This window comes from Schistocerca serialis, chromosome 7, assembly GCF_023864345.2.
Source record: "Schistocerca serialis cubense isolate TAMUIC-IGC-003099 chromosome 7, iqSchSeri2.2, whole genome shotgun sequence".
NCBI classification, from domain to species: Eukaryota; Metazoa; Arthropoda; class Insecta; order Orthoptera; family Acrididae; genus Schistocerca; species Schistocerca serialis.
In genome coordinates, this window is record NC_064644.1 from 170,975,833 (window position 1) to 170,999,358 (window position 23,526).

General features: G+C 46.3%; 1 protein-coding gene across 1 annotated transcript in view; it reads left to right on the top strand.

The window, feature by feature from the left end:
- Positions 1-23,526, top strand: part of LOC126412857 (uncharacterized) — a 542,164-nt gene that overhangs the window by 432,170 nt on the left and 86,468 nt on the right. The window contains exon 4 of the mRNA XM_050082718.1: positions 17,066-18,531. Coding sequence (XP_049938675.1) covers positions 17,066-18,531 — 1,466 coding nt within the window. The remainder of the gene's footprint in view (positions 1-17,065; positions 18,532-23,526) is intronic.

Here is a 23,526-nt window from a genome sequence, read left to right on the forward strand (position 1 = left end):
TCTCTAATGTGGATTTGTATATTAATTTTTTAGTTCTGCTCATTACATTCTTGCTCCATAACACTGAGTTAAGCATCCCAATGACCCTCCGTCCGCTATTAATTCTTTTATTGATTTCTGACTCTGATTTTCCCTCGATTTCTAAAATGGATCCCAAATAACAGAAAGTGTTTATCTTTTTGATTTTCTTTCCTTCAATGTATACCTCATCTGAATCATTAGTCAAGTATTCTCTTTTTTGGTACTTAATCTTCAAACCCCAAGTTTTGTATGCTACTGCTAGTTGATTGCACATATAGTTATCATCCTCCCCATCTTGTGCTACGACTACTTGATCATCAGCAATCAATAAATGATGTAGGTAAACTCCATCTCTTATTTTTAATCTCATACTATTACATTTACGACACCATGTTCTAAGGCTAATATCTATATAGATTTTAAATAATGATAGTGACATGGGACAGCCCTGTAAAAGGTCTTTGCTTGTTCTAAATTTCTGTGAAAGTTTATTACCAACTTTCACTTGGCAAATGTTATCTTTATACATCTATTGTATTATTTTAATCAAGGAAGGGTTAATGTTTGCCATATGTAGTGCTCTCCAAAGTAATTTTCTTGGAACAGTATCATACGCTTTTTCTAGATCTATGAAAATTAATCCTATATTTTTTTATTTTTCCCTATGTTTCTCCAAAATCTGTCGTAATGTGAAAATATGGTCTACACATGATCTCCCAGCCGTGAATCCACCTGTAGAATCAAAATATTAAATTTAATAGGCAAGTAAACGAAAACTTAGTCTGTCCACCGTTCGATGTTTTTCTCGAAAAGTGACTGAATAATACAAAAAGTCACCAGTATTCGTCTAGTGGTTCTAATTTTTGAAAGTCTGCTCAAAAATCATTTTGTAATCGACAATCATACTACTACTTGGTTATTACGAATAATCAGTGCTAAAAATGGAAAACTAAGTTTGATGAACTCTATTTTACGTGCTAATTTGTCCGTTTTCAAGAGCTACAACTGGATGTAGACGCAGTCAGCGGTCAGCTACTTTGTATTATTATTATAAACTATGAATGGATTGTTAACTTTTATGTTTTCTCCTATACATTGTCGCAAGTTTGTTTGGCTCCTGCGGTTTTTAACCTGTTGAAGCAAATAGAACATTGTACGTCATTAATACTGCACTTCATAAAATACATCCAGATTGGGTGTGGTGCCATTCTGTACATCTGATATTTGATGACGATAGCGAGAGACTACCGTATGTACCACATGGGGTAAGTCACGCATACTGTATCTATGCGTGTACCATCAAATAGCTCATGTGCTATGGCATTATTGTCTCAGCAATGCTGTACCAGTGCTTATGCCATGTATTGTTGCTAGTTTCTGGCGGCATTATTTTTAAAATTGCACCGATCGCTTTTCCTATTTTCTATATGACACAGTATTTCAAAGAAATGGAAATTTTACGAATAAAAATTACTTGTTTGTTAAAAAAGATTTATTCAAAAACCAAAAATGTTAGTTCTGCTGCTAGGGCTAACTGATATTTAATTTTTTTACCCGATTATTTGTAAAAATTTAAAAACACCTATTATTACCGAGAGCAAACAAGTAACGAAAAATACCGAGAACCAAAATAACGGTATCGGTTTTAAGCGGGCGGATTTTCCCGCTGCCGGCGTCTACCCGACAAGCACATCTCCTAATAACCCAATGCGCATAAAACAGCAGAAACTTTATGTATGTTATACACAGCCACTCATTAAAACTGCAACAGCAGGAAGGAAAGCAAATAACGAAAATTTACATGTTTATTCATACAGTGAGGTATGTAGCGGGAAGAATACATGAATAAGTAATGTGCAGGTCATTTGTGTGTATACAGATGCGAAATTCAGAACACAGATGTGCCACCTCGGGCCACAACAATGGCTCTAATGCGGCTGGGTATCTGCATCTGCATGACCACCCTCCAATTCACAATTAAGTGTCGGGCAGAGGGTTCATCAAACAACCTTTAAGTTTTTCTCATCCGTTCTACTACGACAGACTGTTTAATAGACCTGTTGCATCTTCTAAGTGTTCTGGCAATAAATCGCAGTCTTTGGTTCCCTTTCCCCACTACATTATCTACGCCATTGTTCCGGTTGAAGTTATTCGTAGTAGCAACCCCCACGTATAAGGGGTGATCAAAAAGTTTCCGTTAGAAGGCCATACTGTCCAGAATCGGTATGCCAGTCAGACAAAATCGCCATGAGCACTGAGGCAATCATCCCACCTCCGCACCAGCTTCAAGATGCCTTTTTGGTAAAACAGCGTGTCGTGCTTCGTGAAGAAGTCCGAAAGTGCCTACTGCAATGTCTGATCGCCCGAAAGGAATCGTCGACCCTTCAGTGGCCGAAGGCGTGATAATCACGTGGGGAAAGATCAACAATACAGGGTGAATGCTCGAGTTGACGTCACTTCTGCGTAACGACATTTGCGATATGGGGACGTGCGTTATTATGAAGCAGCAGTACTCCCTATCGAAGTTTTCTCGGACGCTTCACCTTAATTGCACTCCATAAAAGTTCTTCATTCCGTAATGGATATCTACCGGTGTTTGTCCTTCGGCAACCAAGAAGATCATAACAGTACGTTGCTCCTGTATGGACGTATTTAATAATAACGTCGCCATAGTTCACGTTTCACCATTCACTACTCGCACGTCGGAAAGAAACGAATACCATAGTGAGCCCATGCCTACATGTAGGTGCTTATATTCTTCCATCGAGTTGCGCCATGTTGCATATACGCTGCAGCAACGCCCTCAAACGTAAACTTTTGATCGCGCCTTATATATGTGTCTTGAAAGGAGGATATAAGATGAACATCAACAAAAGCAAAACGAGGATAATGGAATGTAGTGGCATTAAGTCGGGTGATGCTGAGGGAATTAGATTAGGAAATAAGACACTTAAATTAGTAAAGGAGTTTTGCTATTTGGGGAGCAAAATAACTGATGATGGTCGAAGTAGAGAGGATATAAAATGTAGACTGACAATGGCAAGGAAAGCGTTTCTGCAAAAGAGAAATTTGTTAACACCGAGTATTGATTTAAGTGTCAGGAAGTCGTTTCTGAAAGTATTTGAATGGAGTGTAGCCATGTATGGAAGTGAAACATGGACTATAAATACACTCCTGGAAATTGAAATAAGAACACCGTGAATTCATTGTCCCAGGAAGGGGAAACTTTATTGACACATTCCTGGGGTCAGATACATCACATGATCACACTGACAGAACCACAGGCACATAGACACAGGCAACAGAGCATGCACAATGTCGGCACTAGTACGGTGTATATCCACCTTTCGCAGCAATGCAGGCTGCTATTCTCCCATGGAGACGATCGTAGAGATGCTGGATGTAGTCCTGTGGAACGGCTTGCCATGCCATTTCCACCTGGCGCCTCAGTTGGACCAGCGTTCGTGCTGGACGTGCAGACCGCGTGAGACGACGCTTCATCCAGTCCCAAACATGCTCAATGGGGGACAGATCCGGAGATCTTGCTGGCCAGGGTAGTTGACTTACACCTTCTAGAGCACGTTGGGTGGCACGGGATACATGCGGACGTGCATTGTCCTGTTGGAACAGCAAGTTCCCTTGCCGGTCTAGGAATGGTAGAACGATGGGTTCGATGACGGTTTGGATGTACCGTGCACTATTCAGTGTCCCCTCGACGATCACCAGTGGTGTACGGCCAGTGTAGGAGATCGCTCCCCACACCATGATGCCGGGTGTTGGCCCTGTGTGCCTCGGTCGTATGCAGTCCTGATTGTGGCGCTCACCTGCACGGCGCCAAACACGCATACGACCACCATTGGCACCAAGGCAGAAGCGACTCTCATCGCGGAAGACGACACGTCTCCATTCGTCCCTCCATTCACGCCTGTCGCGACACCACTGGAGGCGGGCTGCACGATGTTGGGGCGTGAGCGGAAGACGGCCTAACGGTGTGCGGGACCGTAGCCCAGCTTCATGGAGACGGTTGCGAATGGTCCTCGCCGATACCCCAGGAGCAACAGTGGCCCTAATTTGCTGGGAAGTGGCGGTGCGGTCCCCTACGGCACTGCGTAGGATCCTACGATCTTGGCGTGCATCCGTGCGTCGCTGCGGTCCGGTCCCAGGTCGACGGGCACGTGCACCTTCCGCCGACCACTGGCGACAACATCGATGTACTGTGGAGACCTCACGCCCCACGTGTTGAGCAATTCGGCGGTACGTCCACCCGGCCTCCCGCATGCCCACTATACGCCCTCGCTCAAAGTCCGTCAACTGCACATACGGTTCACGTCCACGCTGTCGCGGCATGCTACCAGTGTTAAAGACTGCGATGGAACTCCGTATGCCACGGCAAACTGGCTGACACTGACGGCGGCGGTGCACAAATGTTGCGCAGCTAGCGCCATTCGACGGCCAACACCGCGGTTCCTGGTGTGTCTGCTGTGCCGTGCGTGTGATCATTGCTTGTACAGCCCTCTCGCTGTGTCCGGAGCAAGTATGGTGGGTCTGACACACCGGTGTCAATGTGTTCGTTTTTCCATTTCCAGGAGTGTAGTTTTGACAAGAAGAGAATAGAAGCTTTCGAAATGTGGTGCTAGAGAAGAATGCTGAAGATTAGATGGGTAGATCACATAACTAATGAGGTGGTATTGAATAGAATTGGGGAGAAGAGGAGTTTGTGGCACAACTTGACTAGAAGAAGGGATCGGTTGGTAGGCATCAAGGGATCACCAATTTAATATTGGAGGGCAGCGTGGAGGGTAAAAATCGTAGAGGGAGACCAAGAGATGAATACACGAAGCAGACTCAGAAGGATGTAAGTTGCAGTAGGTACTGGGAGATGAAGAAGCTTGCACAGGATAGAGTAGCATGGAGAGCTGCATCAAACCAGTCTCAGCACTGATGACCACAACAACAACAACATATATTTAACTGAATTGACAGCCTTTAGATTTGCGTTATTTATCGTGTTACTGAAACTTAGGGGATTTCTTTTCGTATTCGTAGGATAACATCACACTTTCCATTATTCAGAGTTAATTGCCACTTTTCACGCAATACAGCTGTCTTGCCAAAATCATTTCGCAATAGGTTTTGATCTTCTGATGACCTTACTAGATGGTAAATGACAGCATCATATGCAAACGATCTAAAACGGCTCTTCAGATAGTCTACTAAATTGTGTATGTCGATTAGGAACAACAGAGGGCCTATAAAACTTATTTGAGGAGATATCACTTCTGTTTTACACGACACTTCCCGTCATGAAGAATGGCGTCAGTCTAGAAACATGGAATCAATTTCAGTTCTCCTGTAGATAGTACTCACTACTTCGTGTGAATCAAGAGCTAGTTGTGTTTCATAAAAACGACATTTCCTGAATCCGTGCTATCTGCGAATACTGCGTTTTCATCGAAGTATTTCATAATTTTCGACCACGGTATATGTTCCCAAACACTACTGCAGATTGACGTCAGTGATATACGTCTGTAATTCAGCGGATTACTCCTATTTCCTTTCATTCCGTACTGCTTCAACTGCAACAGAGCTGAATAATCGCAGTAGTTGAGACAAGCTGTCTTGAAGGGTGCAGTGACGGACACGTAATCTGGGTTTTGCAGCGTAACTGAGTGTCTTTCTATCTGGGTATGAATGAAGACCCCGCAGGAATTCCAGTTGGTACGCGAGGAGTCTAGCATAAATTTGTCGGGATATTCCAGGATGTGGACTTGGTTTGTAGTGAATTTTGTTAAGGGCGGCGAGATAATCGTAGCCAATCTAATTCAGACTCGTTCAGTAATGCGTCCATGGATATTGGGTGAGGTGAGGATGATAACGGAATTGGAGTCTCAGGTCAGGTGTGCTGGGGTGTGGGACTCTGGTCGCTTGAAGGGTAGTAGTAAACCGACGCCACCCCCCACGTTCGGCAGGGTAGTGGCTATGGATGTCAAGATCTGCGGCAATAATATAGATGGTGAAAGTCTGGGCAGTGTGGGAGAGGAAGTAGTAGAGTATAAGGTGATTGGGCTGGATGCAGAATGGTGATGCAATTAACAAGAAATTTTTTAGGTGAATGATAAGGATAAGGTGTTTGGCAGGATGGTTGCGGCAAGATGAAGATATTGCAGAGGTAGTCAGTTGCTGTGCTGCCTCGGTTTATAGTATGGAGATTATTTGTGCAGTGTAGGTTGTACGGTGTCATGCGGATGTGTGATACAGTTGTAGAAATGTTTTGTTTAGGACATAAGCATGGATATTGTGATGAGTTGGATCATGGATGATGAGTATTATGCTAGAGCTGAGGAAAAGGATATTATGGAACAGCATGGTATGATTTTACCATGCTATGATATGTTTGGTAACGAAGTGGTTTTGGCGAAATATTTTAAACTGGAGATTCGAAACAGTTGAAGAGGAAGTGAAATTGATCTTGGAGTAGGTGCCCTAAGCGTTAAGATAGAAGACGGATTTAGTAGTTGACCAACACTTGGTTGACCAACTTGAAATATTGTCTCTTGATCTGGGATCCTTAAGAAGATGGATTAACCCAAGAGATATAAGATACTCAGAGAAGAGCGGAGCAGCTCGCCACGGTTTAATCAGCATGAAAGCATCACAGAAATTGTTCCAGTGATACATGCTACAAGAAATGCGTGGTGGCGCGTGAGGCTCTTACTCACGAAATGGCGGGAGCTCGCTTTCCGAGTCAAGAAATATTTCACTTCTTCCAGCAGTCATCACCCCTTGTGACTGTGGCGGTACATTCAGAAAAAATTAGGCTTATGCAGAGGGATATCGACAACTGTTGTTTGAACGTACCGCCCACGTTTGGTATAATAAAGGAGACAGTTTCCATACACATTGCTGGCCAAAAGAATGGAGCCTTGTAATCTGCCCCCCCTCCTTCCTTCTTCCATCTGTTGTCCACATTAAACAATGTCCAGTCCAAGTAATTAATAAGCAAAGCCTTTTATGAAGATTTGAGAGGAGCGAAGATTACAATAAACTTTTGAGTTTACTTAGCTTGTCATGTTGAAATGGCTTCAATTCTTCTTGGCTAGGGGTCTGATTCTTGAAGCTAAAAATTTAACATCAGGTCCTCGCGGTTGGTTTGAACTAAATAAATTGGAAGATTCTTGTTGCAGAATTTTTTACGTGAATATATTTTCTACTGATTTTCTCACATTTTAGTATATCATTTAGTATTTTGATTTTTCACCTTAACAAAGCCGAAATTTTACATCGTTCGCACCTCTTACACAAAAAGACGTCCGATCACGTCAAAGGCAAGTTTACGACTCTCACGCTCTGCGGAAACAACAATATTTCAAAGAGTTTACAATTTTTCTTAACAAATGAGTTCCTACTAGTTTTCGTTACATTATTAATTTCTATTATTATTTCATAAATGAAACCAGAAATAAAAGTAGTAAACAGCACAGGATTGCGTTATTAATAATAGAAATTTTAAGTGTGCAAATAACTAGTAATTTCAAATGTTTCTAAAAAAATTAACTACACATTCAGAACTCGTACTTGTCGATTGTAACATCGAAACTGAAATATTTTATAAAGTGATTCCTTTTCATAAATTTTAGCTTGAAATATGACATACTGTGTATAAAATTTGAGAAAGTTTTCAGGAAAACAAGTGAGATAATATTGAGCTGTCCAAAATTCGAATAAAAATACTTATATCGACAACTGTTGTTGAGGAAAAGTATTGCTAGAGGAGTATGTCCCGTTACAGCGTCCAGAAGACTCGTTGGATGTTAATGTAACTTCGTACACGAGCACACCGCTATTGGATAGGTAAATGATTAGAGTCACAGTTCTCTGTGACAGATACAACGGCGACTAGTGTTGTTAGCAGTCCTGGTAGGTTGTGTAAGAGGCGAGAACAGTATTAGGTGTAGAATGATCACTACGAAGGACACGAAAATGCCACATACTGGTGTACGACAGCATTATCAGCATCTTACAGAGTTTGAAAGGCTCCTCATTGTAGGTCTCCATTTGGCCAGATGGTCGACTTGTGGAACAACCAGGTTTGTGGGGTACTTCGACGTGACAGTGGTCCAGTGTTAGACTGCATGGGAACGTGAGGGCAGTCATGGTTCCTCTAGTAACAGAACAGAGCGAGACTGGAGCTCACCGGCCGACGAAGTCAATAGGAAATCGTCAAAACAAAGCAGACACACGCAACAGGGACGTCTGATTACAGAGACCATACGGCGAAATACCAAACCCAGAGTGCACAACCAAATTGCATACCAAAATGTAGCCAGACTATCAGCGACCAGGGCAATGATGAATAGATAAGCGATCACAAGTGCTGTTGGAACACAACTGCGGCCTGAGCCGGTCAGAGCCTTTTTTTCTTTTCTTTTCTTTATTGTAATTTCATTCCCCTAGCTCATATGTGTAGGGGAGGGCTGGCAGCGGCACAGTCCACTGCTCTTCAGCCAATTGGCTTTACAAAAATACAGAAGGGGGTTTACATAAAAGGGGGGGATAAAAAGGGGGACATAAAAAACACAGTAAATGGAGATGATGGGAGTTAAAATGTACACTGAAAAGGGGACATGCCCTGGGGGCAGTTAAAAAGTCGACATAAAGTTAAAAGAACACAGCTGGCAAATCAAAGTGCACTTGAAAAAAAACACTGGAGGCAAACACAAGTTAAAAATCGGCCACAGGATAAAAATCAAACAGAGCATGACACTTAAAAAACAACTAGAAATGATGTAGCACTCATGAAGAATAAAAAACCACTGGTAGGGACCTATTGAGAGACTGGAGGCTGGAGAAGAGGGAAAAAGAGGGGAGGAAGGTGCGGTGGGGAGGCTGGGGGAGTGGGAGGAAGAGGGGAAAAAGGGGGCAGGAGGCGCATCAAGGGGCAGGAGAAGGGCAGGGCGGAAGATGAAGAGGGAACAAAAGGCAGGGGGGAGTGCAGAGACACTGAAGGGGAGCACAGGAGAGGGAGGGGGTGCAGGAGGGGGAAAGCCGCTCAGGAGAAGGGAGGGGGAGGAGAGGGAGTCCTGAGGGGGAGGCAGGAGGAAGGTGGGGTTAGAATTGGTAGGAGGGGTAGGTGTCAGGACGAAGTTCATCATCCAGGATGGCTAGGTGGTGGAAGTTGCATTGGGAAAGGAAGTGGAGGGTGTGGAGATTGGGAGAGGGTGGGACACAATAGTAAAGGCACGGCGACAGGCTGGGGGTGGAGAGGAAGGGGGATACCAGGGTGTGGGGGAGGGGAGGGGAATCGAGTCGGTGAGCAATATACAGGGTGGGGATGTGTTCAAGGAAAAGGAGAAGGTGGGGGAAGGGGATGATGTCACATAGGGTGGACATGGGGGACAGAAGGTGGAGTGGATGGTGCTCGAGGATTTGGAGAGCGTTATAGAACCTGGGAGGAGCAGATATCCAAGCAACGGCATAACACAGGATGGGGCAGATCAAGAATTTGTGGGTGTGAAGGATGGTGGAAGGATGCAGACCTCGTATCCGGCTGGAAGGATTTTCAGGAGGCAGAACCTGTTGTGGGCTTTGTGTTGGATTGTAACTGGTCAGAACCCCTGCGCTGGCCGCTTTATAGGATCACCATGAGTGCCGACAGGACGGCACGTGCCCCGCGTTTAGCGCTGTTGCGGCGACAGCAGCGCTGACACACTATAGGAGTGCCGCCTAGCGGCTGTCGTCTACGTCCGTGCCTTCTGGCGGCCTGTCAAAGCTGTCGGCCTGGGGTACCAGACTCCCAGTCGACAACGTCTGACCACCACAAGAGGGAATCGCCTTTTATTGTACAACAAGCACATTGCAGCCCCTACGAATCTGTGGTTACTGTCGGAGAACAAGTAGAGGACTGCCACACCATTGGTCAGGGACTACTAGCAGCCAGACTAAGGAATTACCATTCCATGCATAGGCTGTACAACAACACAAAGGGTTGTATTTGGAGTGGTGCCGTCACCAGGAAGCATGGACTGGTGTCACATTGCGTTCAGTGGCTAATCGCTGTCCGGCACTATCCAGGATGACCGTTTTTGGCAAGTATGTCGGCGATCTGGGAAGAGATCGCATTCTTCCAATGTTTTGGAGAGGCACAGCGCTGCTACTTCTGGCGCCGTAATGGGGGGAGCCATCAGGTACGATTTTAGGTCATAGCTGGAAGCAACTGAGGAACTTCGACTTCACAACTGTACGTCGTGGATATCCTGCGTCCTCAAGTGTTATCACGTGACAGTATCAAGATGCCATTTTTCAATAGGAGAATGCTCGTTCACACATGGCACATGTCTCGATGATCTGTCTGCATGGTGCTGAGTCAATACCAGAACCCATATATCAAGCACCAGTTCAACAGTTACATGTCCGGAGAGGATATAGTGGCTCTACGACGCTCTTCCCACGTGAAACAGTACGTGCACCTAGGCCACAGGGGGAAAGTGGTGGTGGTGGGGAGAACTATAAAGACATGCCGATAAGTAGGCTCATAGTACCACAGGTCTCTGTACATTTTATTCGATTTTGTAATCACTGAAATAACATCTAATATCCTCTGCATCTTAAAGTTTCATTTAGTTTTTTCCTCCCTCACTGGGCGCTTCACTTTCTTCTCAAGTTGTGTATACTGAGGAAATACAAACTTCACGTTTGTAGCATGTGTAGATTGAGAAAAATCACTTTACAATATTGACTAGAATACACTCTTTGAAATTTTGAAACTATTGGGGATAAAGTAGCGAAAGATTATACGAGTATTTAAGACTTCTGCAGGAATCAGACTGCAGTAGAAGGATAGGACGTGGAAGCAGTAGGTAAGAAGGACTGACAGGTTTGTTTCCTATCCCCCATTTTATATGTTCTGAAACTATTTCTTTGGAATGTTGTTTGGAGTGTATACTGTATACGAGCAACAGATTACCAGCAAATATGATGGTTTTTCACACCGGCAAAAGAGACAGATTTATTTTGTGAAATGCTTTTCAGAGTGACATGTTGAACACAAAATGTAAAGGACAAGTGATGTATGCAATGTGATGAATCAAATGTGGATGATAGAACGCCGGAAATCGGCCAACAGGAGCATTGAGACTAATGAACATATCTCCAGAAACACATATGGGTTAACAGCGCAGGAAGTCGCCACTGAAGATGTTCCACAACTAAAAGAAGCAAACCACATATGGCAATAAACAAACTGCCTTCAATTAGTTGCATAGATGGAATATACATCAACGAATTTTGAAGCAACTAAGGAACGACCAAAAACAGAAAAAATGACTACATTTTATATGTGTTATGATTATTCCTTTATTTTATACATTGCCTGACAAAAAAAGTGAAGCACCCAGAAGGGAAGGAGAAAAAATCCCGGTCTGACTGAGTATGTGGCGTTATTTCAGTGATTACAAACTCGAGTCAAATTTACAGAGAACTTAACTGTAAGAGTCTACTTATCAGTTCGGTGCTGCACCCACTCTGACCTGGATGAGTGCACTAACTCGGTTAGGAATGGTGTCACAAAGTTGTAACCACTCCTGAAGCATGCTCTAGAGCCATTGCTATAACTGGTCCTTGACATCTTGGATACCTGCACTGGAAGGGAGTTGGCATCCGATCTGGTCCCACATATGTTGTATTGGGGTCAGACCTGGAGATCTTGCTGGCCATGAAAGTAAATCAACATGAAGCAGACAAGTCATTGAGACACGTGCCGTGTGCGGACGAGCACTGTCCTGTTGAAAAATGGCACCATGATGCCTTCGCGTGAGAGGTAACACCTGCGGAGGTACGACGTCTGTGGCGTACCGTTGTGCCAATCGAAGTTCCCTCAGTCACCACCAGCCGTGACCTGAATTCCTATCCGATGGCTCCCACTTAATGACAGCAGGAGTAACTCTGCTGTACGTCTCTAAAAATTGTAACAGTAGGATCTCTCCCTAGTCTAGTTGCTGCTAGTCTCCGATCGGCAATGGAGGGTGACGCAGACTGCTGCAGGGAGTCCGTTACTTGCGCTCGGATGGCAACAGAGATATGAAGGGGATGCGATTTGTTTGGTGTGCAGTACGGCATTTCTGCTTCGTGGTGGTCAGATGGGGTCGACCAGAACCTTGACGACCTGTATGCCTGCCCTCACGTTTCTTTGCTGTACAACACTGCGCCACTGTGATTTCCGACAGATGGACCGGCCAGCCAAATGGAAACCCATAATGAGGCCCCTTTCAAACTGTCAGGTGTGACAATAACACTGTCTCGCACGAGTACGTAGCATCATCGTGTCCTTAACAATGATCATTCAACATCTGACACTGTTCAAGCCTCTCATATACTCTACCAGACCTGGTAACAACATTGAGCGCGAACATTCCTCATGCATTGTTGTGGGCGTTTTATTGCAGAGAATTGCAACTCTGATCATTTACATATCCGCAGATGGTTTGTACTTGTACAAAGCTAAATTGCGATCCGGCTATGTCTTCTGCGTAATTCATTTTTTGTCTGACTGTTTAGATTGTTAGATTCTGCAGGACTTTCTGTGCATTGCTGTATAGCTTGCGATCTACAACTAAATAATGCTTTTGTAAGTTTGGTTGGCGATTTAATAAATAATTTTATGTACAAGAATAATTTTGCTGAGAAAAAATATTTCGTCACTATGTTCTACGAACACGTAGTATCTGTCCTGATGTGTTACGGAAATACATGAACTAACGTTATATATACTACTCTCGCAAGTTACAGTTCTGAACTTCACAGACTACAGAGTTTACACTGCTGCTGTCTATAACGGTACACGGTGTTTTCGGCTAATTTCGTTAAAATAATTTTTACTTAAAACTAGTGTGTCATATTTCAAAACTGAACGAATGTACACACTGATGAGGACGCAAGAGCGCTGAAACAGGTTTGGGCTTTTAAAGGAAGTTTGTCTGCATAACAGGCAGGCATGAATTCCTACACTACTGGCCATTAAAATTGCTACACCAAGAAGAAATGCAGATGATAAACGGGTATTCATTGGACAAATACACTCCTGGAAATTGAAATAAGAACACCGTGAATTCATTGTCCCAGGAAGGGGAAACTTTATTGACACATTCCTGGGGTCAGATACATCACATGATCACACTGACAGAACCACAGGCACATAGACACAGGCAACAGAGCATGCACAATGTCAGCACTAGTACAGTGTATATCCACCTTTCGCAGCAATGCAGGCTGCTATTCTCCCATGGAGACGATCGTAGAGATGCTGGATGTAGTCCTGTGGAACGGCTTGCCATGCCATTTCCACCTGGCGCCTCAGTTGAACCAGCGTTCGTGCTGGACGTGCAGACTGCGTGAGACGACGCTTCATCCAGTCCCAAACATGCTCAATGGGGGACAGATCCGGAGATCTTGCTGGCCAGGGTAGTTGACTTACACCTTCTAGAGCACGTTGGGTGGCACGGGATACATGCGGACGTGCATTGTCCTGTTGGAACAGCAAGTTCCCTTGCCGGTCTAGGAATGGTAGAACGATGGGTTCGATGACGGTTTGGATGTACTGTGCACTATTCAGTGTCCCCTAGACGATCACCAGTGGTGTACGGCCAGTGTAGGAGATCGCTCCCCACACCATGATGCCGGGTGTTGGCCCTGTGTGCCTCGGTCGTATGCAGTCCTGATTGTGGCGCTCACCTGCACGGCGCCAAACACCCATACGACCATCATTGGCACCAAGGCAGAAGCGACTCTCATCGCTGGATACGACACGTCTCCATTCGTCCCTCCATTCACGCCTGTCGCGACACCACTGGAGGCGGGCTGCACGATGTTGGGGCGTGAGCGGAAGACGGCCTAACGGTGTGCGGGACCGTAGCCCAGCTTCATGGAGACGGTTGCGAATGGTCCTCGCCGATACCCCAGGAGCAACAGTGTCCCTAATTTGCTGGGAAGTGGCGGTGCGGTCCCCTACGGCACTGCGTAGGATCCTACGGTCTTGGTGTGCATCCGTGCGTTGCTGCGGTCCGGTCCCAGGTCGACGGGCACGTGCACCTTCCGCCGACCACTGGCGACAACATCGATGTACTGTGGAGACCTCACGCCCCACGTGTTGAGCAATTCGGCGGTACGTCCACCCGGCCTCCCGCATGCCCACTATACGCCCTCGCTCAAAGTCCGTCAACTGCACATACGGTTCACGTCCACGCTGTCGCGGCATGCTACCAGTGTTAAAGACTGTGATGGAGCTCCGTATGCCACGGCAAACTGGCTGACACTGACGGCGGCGGTGCACAAATGCTGCGCAGCTAGCGCCATTCGACGGCCAACACCGCGGTTCCTGGTGTGTCCGCTGTGCCGTGCGTGTGATCATTGCTTGTACAGCCCTCTCGCAGTGTCTGGAGCAAGTATGGTGGGTCTGACACACCGGTGTCAATATGTTCTTTTTTCCATTTCCAGGAGTGTATATTATACTAGAACTGCCATGTGATTACATTTTCACGCAGTTTGGGTGCATAAATCCTGAGAAATCAGTACCCAGAACAACCACCTCTGGCCGTAATAACGGCCTTGATACGCCTGGGCATTGAGTCAAACAGAGCCTGCATCGCGTGTACAAGTACAGCTGCCCATACAGCTGCCACACGATACCACAGGTCATCAACAGTAGTGATTGGCGTATTGTGACGAGCCAGTTGCTCGGCCACCATTGACCAGACGTTTTCAGTTAGTGAGAGATCTGGAGAATGTGCTGGCCAGGACAGCAGTCGAACATTTTGTGTATCCAGAAAGGCCCGTGCAGGACCTGCAACATGCGGTCGTGCATTATCCTGCTGAAATGTAGGGTTTCGCAGGGATCGAGTGAAGGTTAGAGCCACGGGTCGTAACACATCTGAAATGTAGCGTCCGCTGTTCAAAGTGCCGTCAATGCGAACAAGAGGTGACCGAGAATTGTAACCAATGGCACCCCATACCATCACGCCGGGTGATACGCCAGTATGGCGATGACGAATACACGCTTCCAATGTGAGTTCACTGCGATGTCGCCAAACACGGATGCTACCATCATGATGCAGTAAACAGAACCTGATTCATCCGAAAAAAAATGACGTTTTGCCATTCGTGCACCCAGGTTCGTCGTTGAGTACACCATCGCAGGCGCTCCTGTCTGTGATGCAGAGTCAAGGGTAACTGCAGCCATGGTCTCTGAGCTGATAGTCCATGCTGCTGCAAACGTCGTCGAACTGTTCGTGCAGATGGCTGTTGTCTTGCAAACGTCCCATCTGTCGACTCAGGGATCGAGACGTGGCTGCACGATCCGTTACAGCCATGCGGATAAGATGTCTGTCATCTCGACTGCTAGTGATACGAGGCCGTTGGGATCCAGCATGGCGTTCCGTATTACCCTCCTGAACCCACCGATTCCATATTCTGCTATCAGTCGTTGGATCTCGACCAACGCGAGCAGCAGTGTCGCGATACGTTAAACCGCAATCGCGATAGGCTACAATCCGACCTTTATCAAAGTCGGAAACGCGATGGTACACATTTCTCCTCCTTACACGAAGCATCAAAACAACGTTTCACCAGGCAACGCCGGTCAACTGCTGTTTGTGTATGAGAAATCGGTTGGAAACTTTCCTCATGTCAGCACGTTGTAGGTGTCGCCACCGGCGCCAACCTTGTGTGAATGTTCTGAAAAGCTAATCATTTGCATATCACAGCATCTTCTTCCTGTAGGTTAAATTTCTCGTCTGTACCACATCATCTTCGTGGTGTAGCAATTTTAATGGCCAGTAGTGTAGATTCAGAAACAGATACACTGTATGCTTGATATGACGATTCGTCTGAATGTCCTGATATAAATCCAGATAGCTCCTTGAAGTGTGTACAGATCCTGATACTAATATAAAGCCCTACTTGAACTTTAATATGAATCAGCGGCCTGAGTCTGTATACTTGTACTCGCTACTTTATCTCAATTAAGCTGACTTCGGAGTAGATCGGAGACTGAAGACTCTGGAGACTCGAATACGCAGCTATAACGCTGGAGCCCATACACTGGAGACTGGAAGCTGCTTGCGGCGGCCTCTTATCGGCGTGGCGTGTGGCGCTTGAGTCACCGATCCAAGAGAGCGTGTCCCTCAAGTGGCCGGCGGTTGAAAGAAGCGGTCACATTTGGCTACTTTACCCGGTAACTTACATAACTGCTACTGCCAACTTCATATAGTGGAACGATGCCCCCTATGTGATAGCGTCTGCTGATGATACCACAAAGTACCCACTGCAGTTGTAGAGGTCATCTGCTTCAGAGTCCCATGTTCAACAAGCGCTGAAAGGTGTGCTCCGGAACGTGCCCAAACCAGAAAACTCTGTCATCAGATCTGCCACAAACCGTCACCTATCTTGCGTTACAGCCCTGGAAAGTCTCCAACCTTCCAGTTCTGTGATGAAGGGTGGACGTCCAACACCTAGTTGCCTACACGTGGTTTCACCGTCCTTGAACCACGCTCTGTAGATGCTTACGAGAGTGGCGCGCAAATAGCCGACCAGCTTCGCCGTTTCCGAGATACTGGTTTCCAGGCGCCGCGTCGTAACAGCCTACCTCTTGTCAAAGTGGTTTACAACAGTGGTCTACGGCATTCATTCTCGAGGTAGACCGTGTCACAATGCTTCGTCTCATCAGTTCAGTACCTCCTACATGAGTGTGCCTCTCAGAACAGTAAATGTAGCAATGAGACATTTTTGCTGATGAAAGCTGTGTGTCGGACCTTAAGGACTGGGTCGTGAGTCATGGCTGGATAATTCAGTCTGTGAAAGACAAAGGTTCCGGGTTCGACTCCAATTCCAGCACACAGTTGTAATCTGCCAGGAAGTTTCAAAACATCTCACACTCAGCTACAGAGTGAAAATTCGTTCTGTAAATGTATGCTGTATCTCTGGAGCCTTACCTTTATTCTACGCTTAGAGCAAATTGTGCCATTATACCGACTGAAACCACACTTTCTTTTCACAGGCGCCAGCAACGCGGCCGAGCTTCCAGCGCCAGGCGGTGGCGCAAATGCAAGCAGCAAGGGTGGTAATCGACTTGATCTCGATGGTGCTGGTGCGGGCTCTGTCGTTCGTGCAGAAACTCTTGGGAGTGCCGTCCAAGGCGCCGCTCTTCCGGAAAACCCCAACGGCGCCCAAGTAGAGCCACTCAAGCAGGCCACAGAAGCATCTCCCACAGAATCTGTCACAAGTTATGGCTGGAAAAAGTCCGGGTTTGTACACTCTGCGAAAGAAGAAACGGAGAGCGACAGCAAGCAGAAAGACAGCGCTCTCGCTCAAGATGATATGGAAGCACAGACAGCCTCTTCTACATTCCAAGTTCCAGAGGGGGAGACTGTTAAGAAAGACGTCAGTAGACCACCAGGCCTCCAAAGTAATGAAAATTCGCCGACGTCGAGGTATATGAAGCCGGAATCTGAAGACGAGAATGCCAATCTGGGGTCGATATTGGGTCCAGACAAGGGCAGTCCAACTACAGTTCAGCCCTCCGTTGACCGAAAATCAGAAGCTACTCAATCTGGTTCCAGAAATATAGTGACTCAGCCTCCGATGACAACACACGCCTTTTCTGATCAGAAGGTTCCAATGTCGGACGACACGTTCCCCCCAGCTGCTCGAGTCAATGAAGGTTCTCCAATGTCTGCCAGCTTGCAAGCACAGGATGCAGCTGGAACAGACATTCGGGTGGAACAACATGACAATCCTGGCGAAACAGACACAGTAGCAGCTTCAACCACAAGGAAGCCAGTAATGAAGATAGTGTCTGAAGGTGTTATACATCCATCCGCTATTCCTAGTGGCCGCTCCGTTTCCCTTCCAAGTAATCTTATTCGATCACAGGTTGCAGAACCGGTGCTTCAGGATACTATTCTTGGCCAAGCTTCAGAACCTCAGTCGGCTCATCAAACACATTTAGAACCTCCATCAAGCAACCATAAAGCAGAGTTTGGTGAACCCGCTGCTGATTCTAAGGTCTCGCACCGGCCTCATCCAGTTGACACAGTCCACCAGGAACTGGAAGACACTGCCCCGGGCTTTTTGCCTTCTGCTGGCCGGGTAAAAGTAACTACTACAAGTCGTTCTGGAAGTCCTTCAGTGACAGCTGATGTGACGTACCCTCCCACTGCTATTGGAAGTGAAGTTGTATCTAATGCGAAGATTAGTCGCCTGGTAGATCCGGTACGACAGGAGCTTGAGGATCCCACACCGGGACCCTCTCAAGTCGCAGGAGGACTGGGTTCCAAAGTCACTGTACGCAACAGTAACACTGCCGCGGCTGCTTCGCCTGTGGACTCGAGAACATTACTTCGGTCCCAGCTTGTGGATCCTGTCCATCAGGAACTTGAAGATACCACGCCGGGTGTCATGGTTAAGTCAGCAACAAATGGCCCTCAGACGACAGAGGCGACTGCTCACGATGGAGCCAGCAAGGTTTGTTCTGCAATATTTGTTAGCTTTCTGTTGTCCCTCCAGCTCTCTGTACATTCTTCTCGAGCTTCGTTATTCGAAATGTTCAGCTGATGTAATACAATGTTTCACTAGTACTCCTATCTTCACTCAGACTTAAGACGTTATCATCTCGCAAGTCAATTAGAAGACGTTTGCAGACATAATGAGGAAGATTATGTTTCAAAGGGCACAAAGCGATAAGCTATCAAAGGACTACATTATTAACTAGTATCTCAGTATGTGTAAGTTAGCATATTTTGCTGACACAGACGGAAAATATACTGTGGACGAAAGAAGGTTCTCAGAAATCCACATGTATAGTTATGTATGCATTACGTTTCACGCGAACCGCAGTTTTCTCAAAGTTAAAATAAATAAAAAATAAATAAATAGTGAACATCTGTTCTGTTTCCGTAACTTCTTCACACACCCTGCTACAGACACGAATGTAGCTCTTGAGAATGAAGTTTCAGCTTGAAAACTATAAACATAATAAATTTACAGTGACTTATTATTATCAAATGTCAAAACCTAAAACTGAAGAAACTTTTCCAGGTTTATAAGCCGCGTCATTTCGGATAAAACACTCAAGCTTTTGACGGCTACCTGCGCCATCGTCATCAGTAGTAAAGAACCTCCAGCTACCAGGACTGGTATGATGTTCCCCTTATATTGGCATGATTGCAACATCTGTCACAAATCAAAGAGCCGAAGTGACACGTTCATGGAAAGCGAGTTTCGCAGTTCGCAGCAGCTCCAGTCCACTGTGGGACCAACGACGTCACATCCGCGGTGGGTTAACGCCACGTTTGAAACTGCCGCTCCCGCGTCCCTACAAGCGTCAAGGATCCGCCTTCGCCTTCGTTCAGTATCCAGAATCCGCCCCATGTGCTACTAAAAGTGTACCCCCTATCTCTGTTAAAATATTTGCTGTTAAACTTAATATCTGTCCCGTCCTCTATAACAGAATCCGAGTGTGATGACGCACGGACTAAGACTCTCTTCAAGTTGTATTTTACGTCCATTTTTCAGGTGACGCTCAGCTATGGCCGACTTATCAACCTTTCGTTTAATATCTTGCTTGTTTTCAGTACAACATTCCAGGACACCATACGTACCGGCTACTCGAAGAGCTAAATCGTCTTTAATAGTGGGGTAACGTATCTAGTATCTTGCTTGGGAGGTGGACCGGAACATTAGTCTCACACCAAGCCTCTTCAACAAGCGTCCTAACTTGCTGCTCTTTGCTCCACAGTACGCCAGGAATGCATCCGGCCGATTCACAAGACCTCCTTCGTCGGTGGCACCAAAAAGATTTAGAAATGTCACCCTTTCTGTAACCATTCCCTCTGAACAAGCGTCTCAAATCCTGCAATTCAGACTGGAGGTGGTCCTCATCAGAAACAATCTTTGCTCTGTCTACTGATGTGTTCAGGACCGCTTTGGATATAGAACGAAAGCAAAGACGGATGCATGGCGCTCGTAGGAAGTCAGGGACGGCAGTTTAAAATGTGGCGCCGTCCCCTGGGGCCACGTGACTTCACTAGTCCCACTGCGGACCGGAGCTACTGCGAGCTACAACGCGCTTTTCGCAATCGAGAAGAGTTTATTGAGGCATGCCGCCGAGAAATACTCCGAAGACTCTTAACCTGAACCCAAAAGTTGGTTCGGACACTGCAGTGCTTCACTTGACCTGTATCATCGTACTGGAAGCGGTAAGCTGTTACCTTCCTCCGACCTTTGAATCTTCCAACCCAGCCAGTTATAGGGAAACCTACACTTTATCGTGGATCTCACGGTGGAGCTTGACATTCTTCACACTAGCAAATTATTCCTCAGGTGAAAAAATCTATGACAGAATAAACCCTGGAGCCAGCTGTGTATGGAAAAAGGAACCCTTATACCGATAGTTTAGCACTATCTTATTGAGCCACATGTGCATCTAAATTTTAATTTGTTTTATACTACATATAAATCCTTATGCTACAAGAAAGTATATTAGCTAATTTATGTTACGATTTGTTGTTGTTTTTGTGGCCTTCAGCCCAAAGACTGGTTTAATGCAGCTCTCCATGCTACTCTATCCTGTGCAAGCCTATTCAACTTCACATAGCTGTTGAAGCCCACATTCTTCTGAATCTTCTTACTTCATTCATCTCTTTATCTCCCAGTTCTGTTCACCACTTCCTCATTAGTTACGTGATCGACTCACCTGATCTTCAACGTTCATCTGTAGCACAACATTCCGAAAGCTTCTATTCTCTTTTTGTCTGAACTGTTTATCGTCCTCGTTTCACTTACGTGCATGACTACACTCCAGACAAATGCCTTCAGAAGAGACTTCGTAACACATAAATCTACACTCCTGGAAATTGAAATAAGAACACCGTGAATTCATTGTCCCAGGAAGGGGAAACTTTATTGACACATTCCTGGGGTCAGATACATCACATGATCACACTGACAGAACCACAGGCACATAGACACAGGCAACAGAGCATTCACAATGTCGGCACTAGTACAGTGTATATCCACCTTTCGCAGCAGTGCAGGCTGCTATTCTCCCATGGAGACGATCATAGAGATGCTGGATGTAGTGCTGTGGAACGGCTTGCCATGCCATTTCCACCTGGCGCCTCAGTTGGACCAGCGTTCATGCTGGACGTGCAGACCGCGTGAGACCACGCTTCATCCAGTCCCAAACATGCTCAATGGGGGACGGATCCGGAGATCTTACTGGCCAGGGTAGTTGACTTACACCTTCTAGAGCACGTTGGGTGGCACGGGATACATGCGGACGTGCATTGTCCTGTTGGAACAGCAAGTTCCCTTGCCGGTCTAGGAATGGTAGAATGATGGGTTCGATGACGGTTTGGATGTACCGTGCACTATTCAGTGTCCCCTCGACGATCACCAGTGGTGTACGGCCAGTGTAGGAGATCGCTCCCCACACCATGATGCCGGGTGTTGGCCCTGTGTGCCTCGGTCGTATGCAGTCCTGATTGTGGCGCTCACCTGCACGGCGCCAAACACGCATACGACCATCATTGGCACCAAGGCAGAAGCGACTCTCATCGCTGAAGACGACACGTCTCCATTCGTCCCTCCATTCACGCCTGTCGCGACACCACTGGAGGCGGGCTGCACGATGTTGGGGCGTGGGCGGAAGACGGCCTAACGGTTTGCGGGACCGTAGCCCAGCTTCATGGAGACGGTTGCGAATGGTCCTCGCCGATACCCCAGGAGCAACAGTGTCCCTAATTTGCTGGGAAGTGGCGGTGCGGTCCCCTACGGCACTGCGTAGGATCCTACGGTCTTGGCGTGCATCCGTGCGTCGCTGCGGTCCGGTCCCAGGTCGACAGGCACGTGCACCTTCCGCCGACCACTGGCGACAACATCGATGTACTGTGGAGACCTCACGCCCCACGTGTTGAGCAATTCGGCGGTACGTCCACCCGGCCTCCCGCATGCCCACTATACGCCCTCGCTCAAAGTCCGTCAACTGCACATACGGTTCACGTCCACGCTGTCGCGGCATGCTGCCATTGTTAAAGACTGCGATGGAGCTCCGTATGCCACGGCAAACTGGCTGACACTGACGGCGGCGGTGCACAAATGCTGCGCAGCTAGCGCCATTCGACGGCCAACACCGCGGTTCCTGGTGTGTCCGCTGTGGCGTGCGTGTGATCATTGCTTGTACAGCCCTCTCGCAGTGTCCGGAGCAAGTATGGTGGGTCTGACACACCGGTGTCAATGTGTTCTTTTTTCCATTTCCAGGAGTGTATATTCCCTGTTAATAAATTTCTCTTCTTTAGAAGCTATTTTCTTGCCATTGCCAGTCTACATTTTATATCCTCTCTACTTCGCCATCATCAGTTATTTTGCTGCCCAAATAGCAAAACTCTTTTATAACTTTATGCGTCTTGTTTCCTAATCTGCTTTCCTTAGCATCACCTGATTTAAATCGACTACGTTCCATTATCCTTGTTTTGCTTTTGTTGATGCTTATCTTATATCCTCCTTTCAAGACATTGTCCATTCTGTTCAAATGCTCTTCCAAATCCTTTGCTGTCTTTGACAGAACTACAAAGTCATCGGCGAACCTCAAAGTTTTAGTTTCTTCTCCCTGAAGTTTAATACCTACACCAAATCTTTCTTTTGTTTCCTTTACTGCTTGTACTATGTACAGTCGTGGACAAAACGAGAGAGACCCCTCGCCTTTTCGTTATGCTGATCCGCACTGCTTTAAAGTCTGCTACACAGCATAACAGGCAAAGCCACGAAGTGCTACCAGCATACTATGCAAGTTCGCTCGGCTGATGTGCTGAGATAGCTAGCACTGGAGAAACTCGAACTTCGAAGACGCCACAGCATCGTCTGCCACCACTTCATGGGAAACGAAATACCTCAAGTATAAGCCAATGTGTTGTATTCGCACATCTGTGACTATGACTTGGATATAAAGTGTAGTTATGGATAGTACGTATGCTCAGATTGCGAATCTAACATCATGAATAAAGACAAGGGGAAATGAATTAGGCGTTCTTCCTCTTCCGTAACATCAAATATATTTTAGTTATTCTTTCTTAAATGGACTGCGCAGAAAATCATTCGCCAGAAGTGAATAACTTTTTAGTAACACCAGATGATATTAACAGCTTGCCGGCGCGGGTCAGCCGTGCGCTCAACGGCGTCATATCGCAAACCGCGCGGCTCCTTGCGCCGTCAGTTCGAATCCTACCCCGGGTATGGATGTGTGTTAGGTTCGGTAGGTTGAAGTAGTTCTAGATCTAGGGGACTGATGACCTAAGCAGTTTGGTGGCATAGTTCTTAGAGCCATTTTTTGACCTTTCGCGTAAATTTTCTTTACATAAACTGCCGTATCTTTAGATTGCATTGACATAGCTCACTTTTTTACACCACCAAGGGACCGTATACCGCAGGAAATGCGATACATTTCCGCTTATTATGTCTACC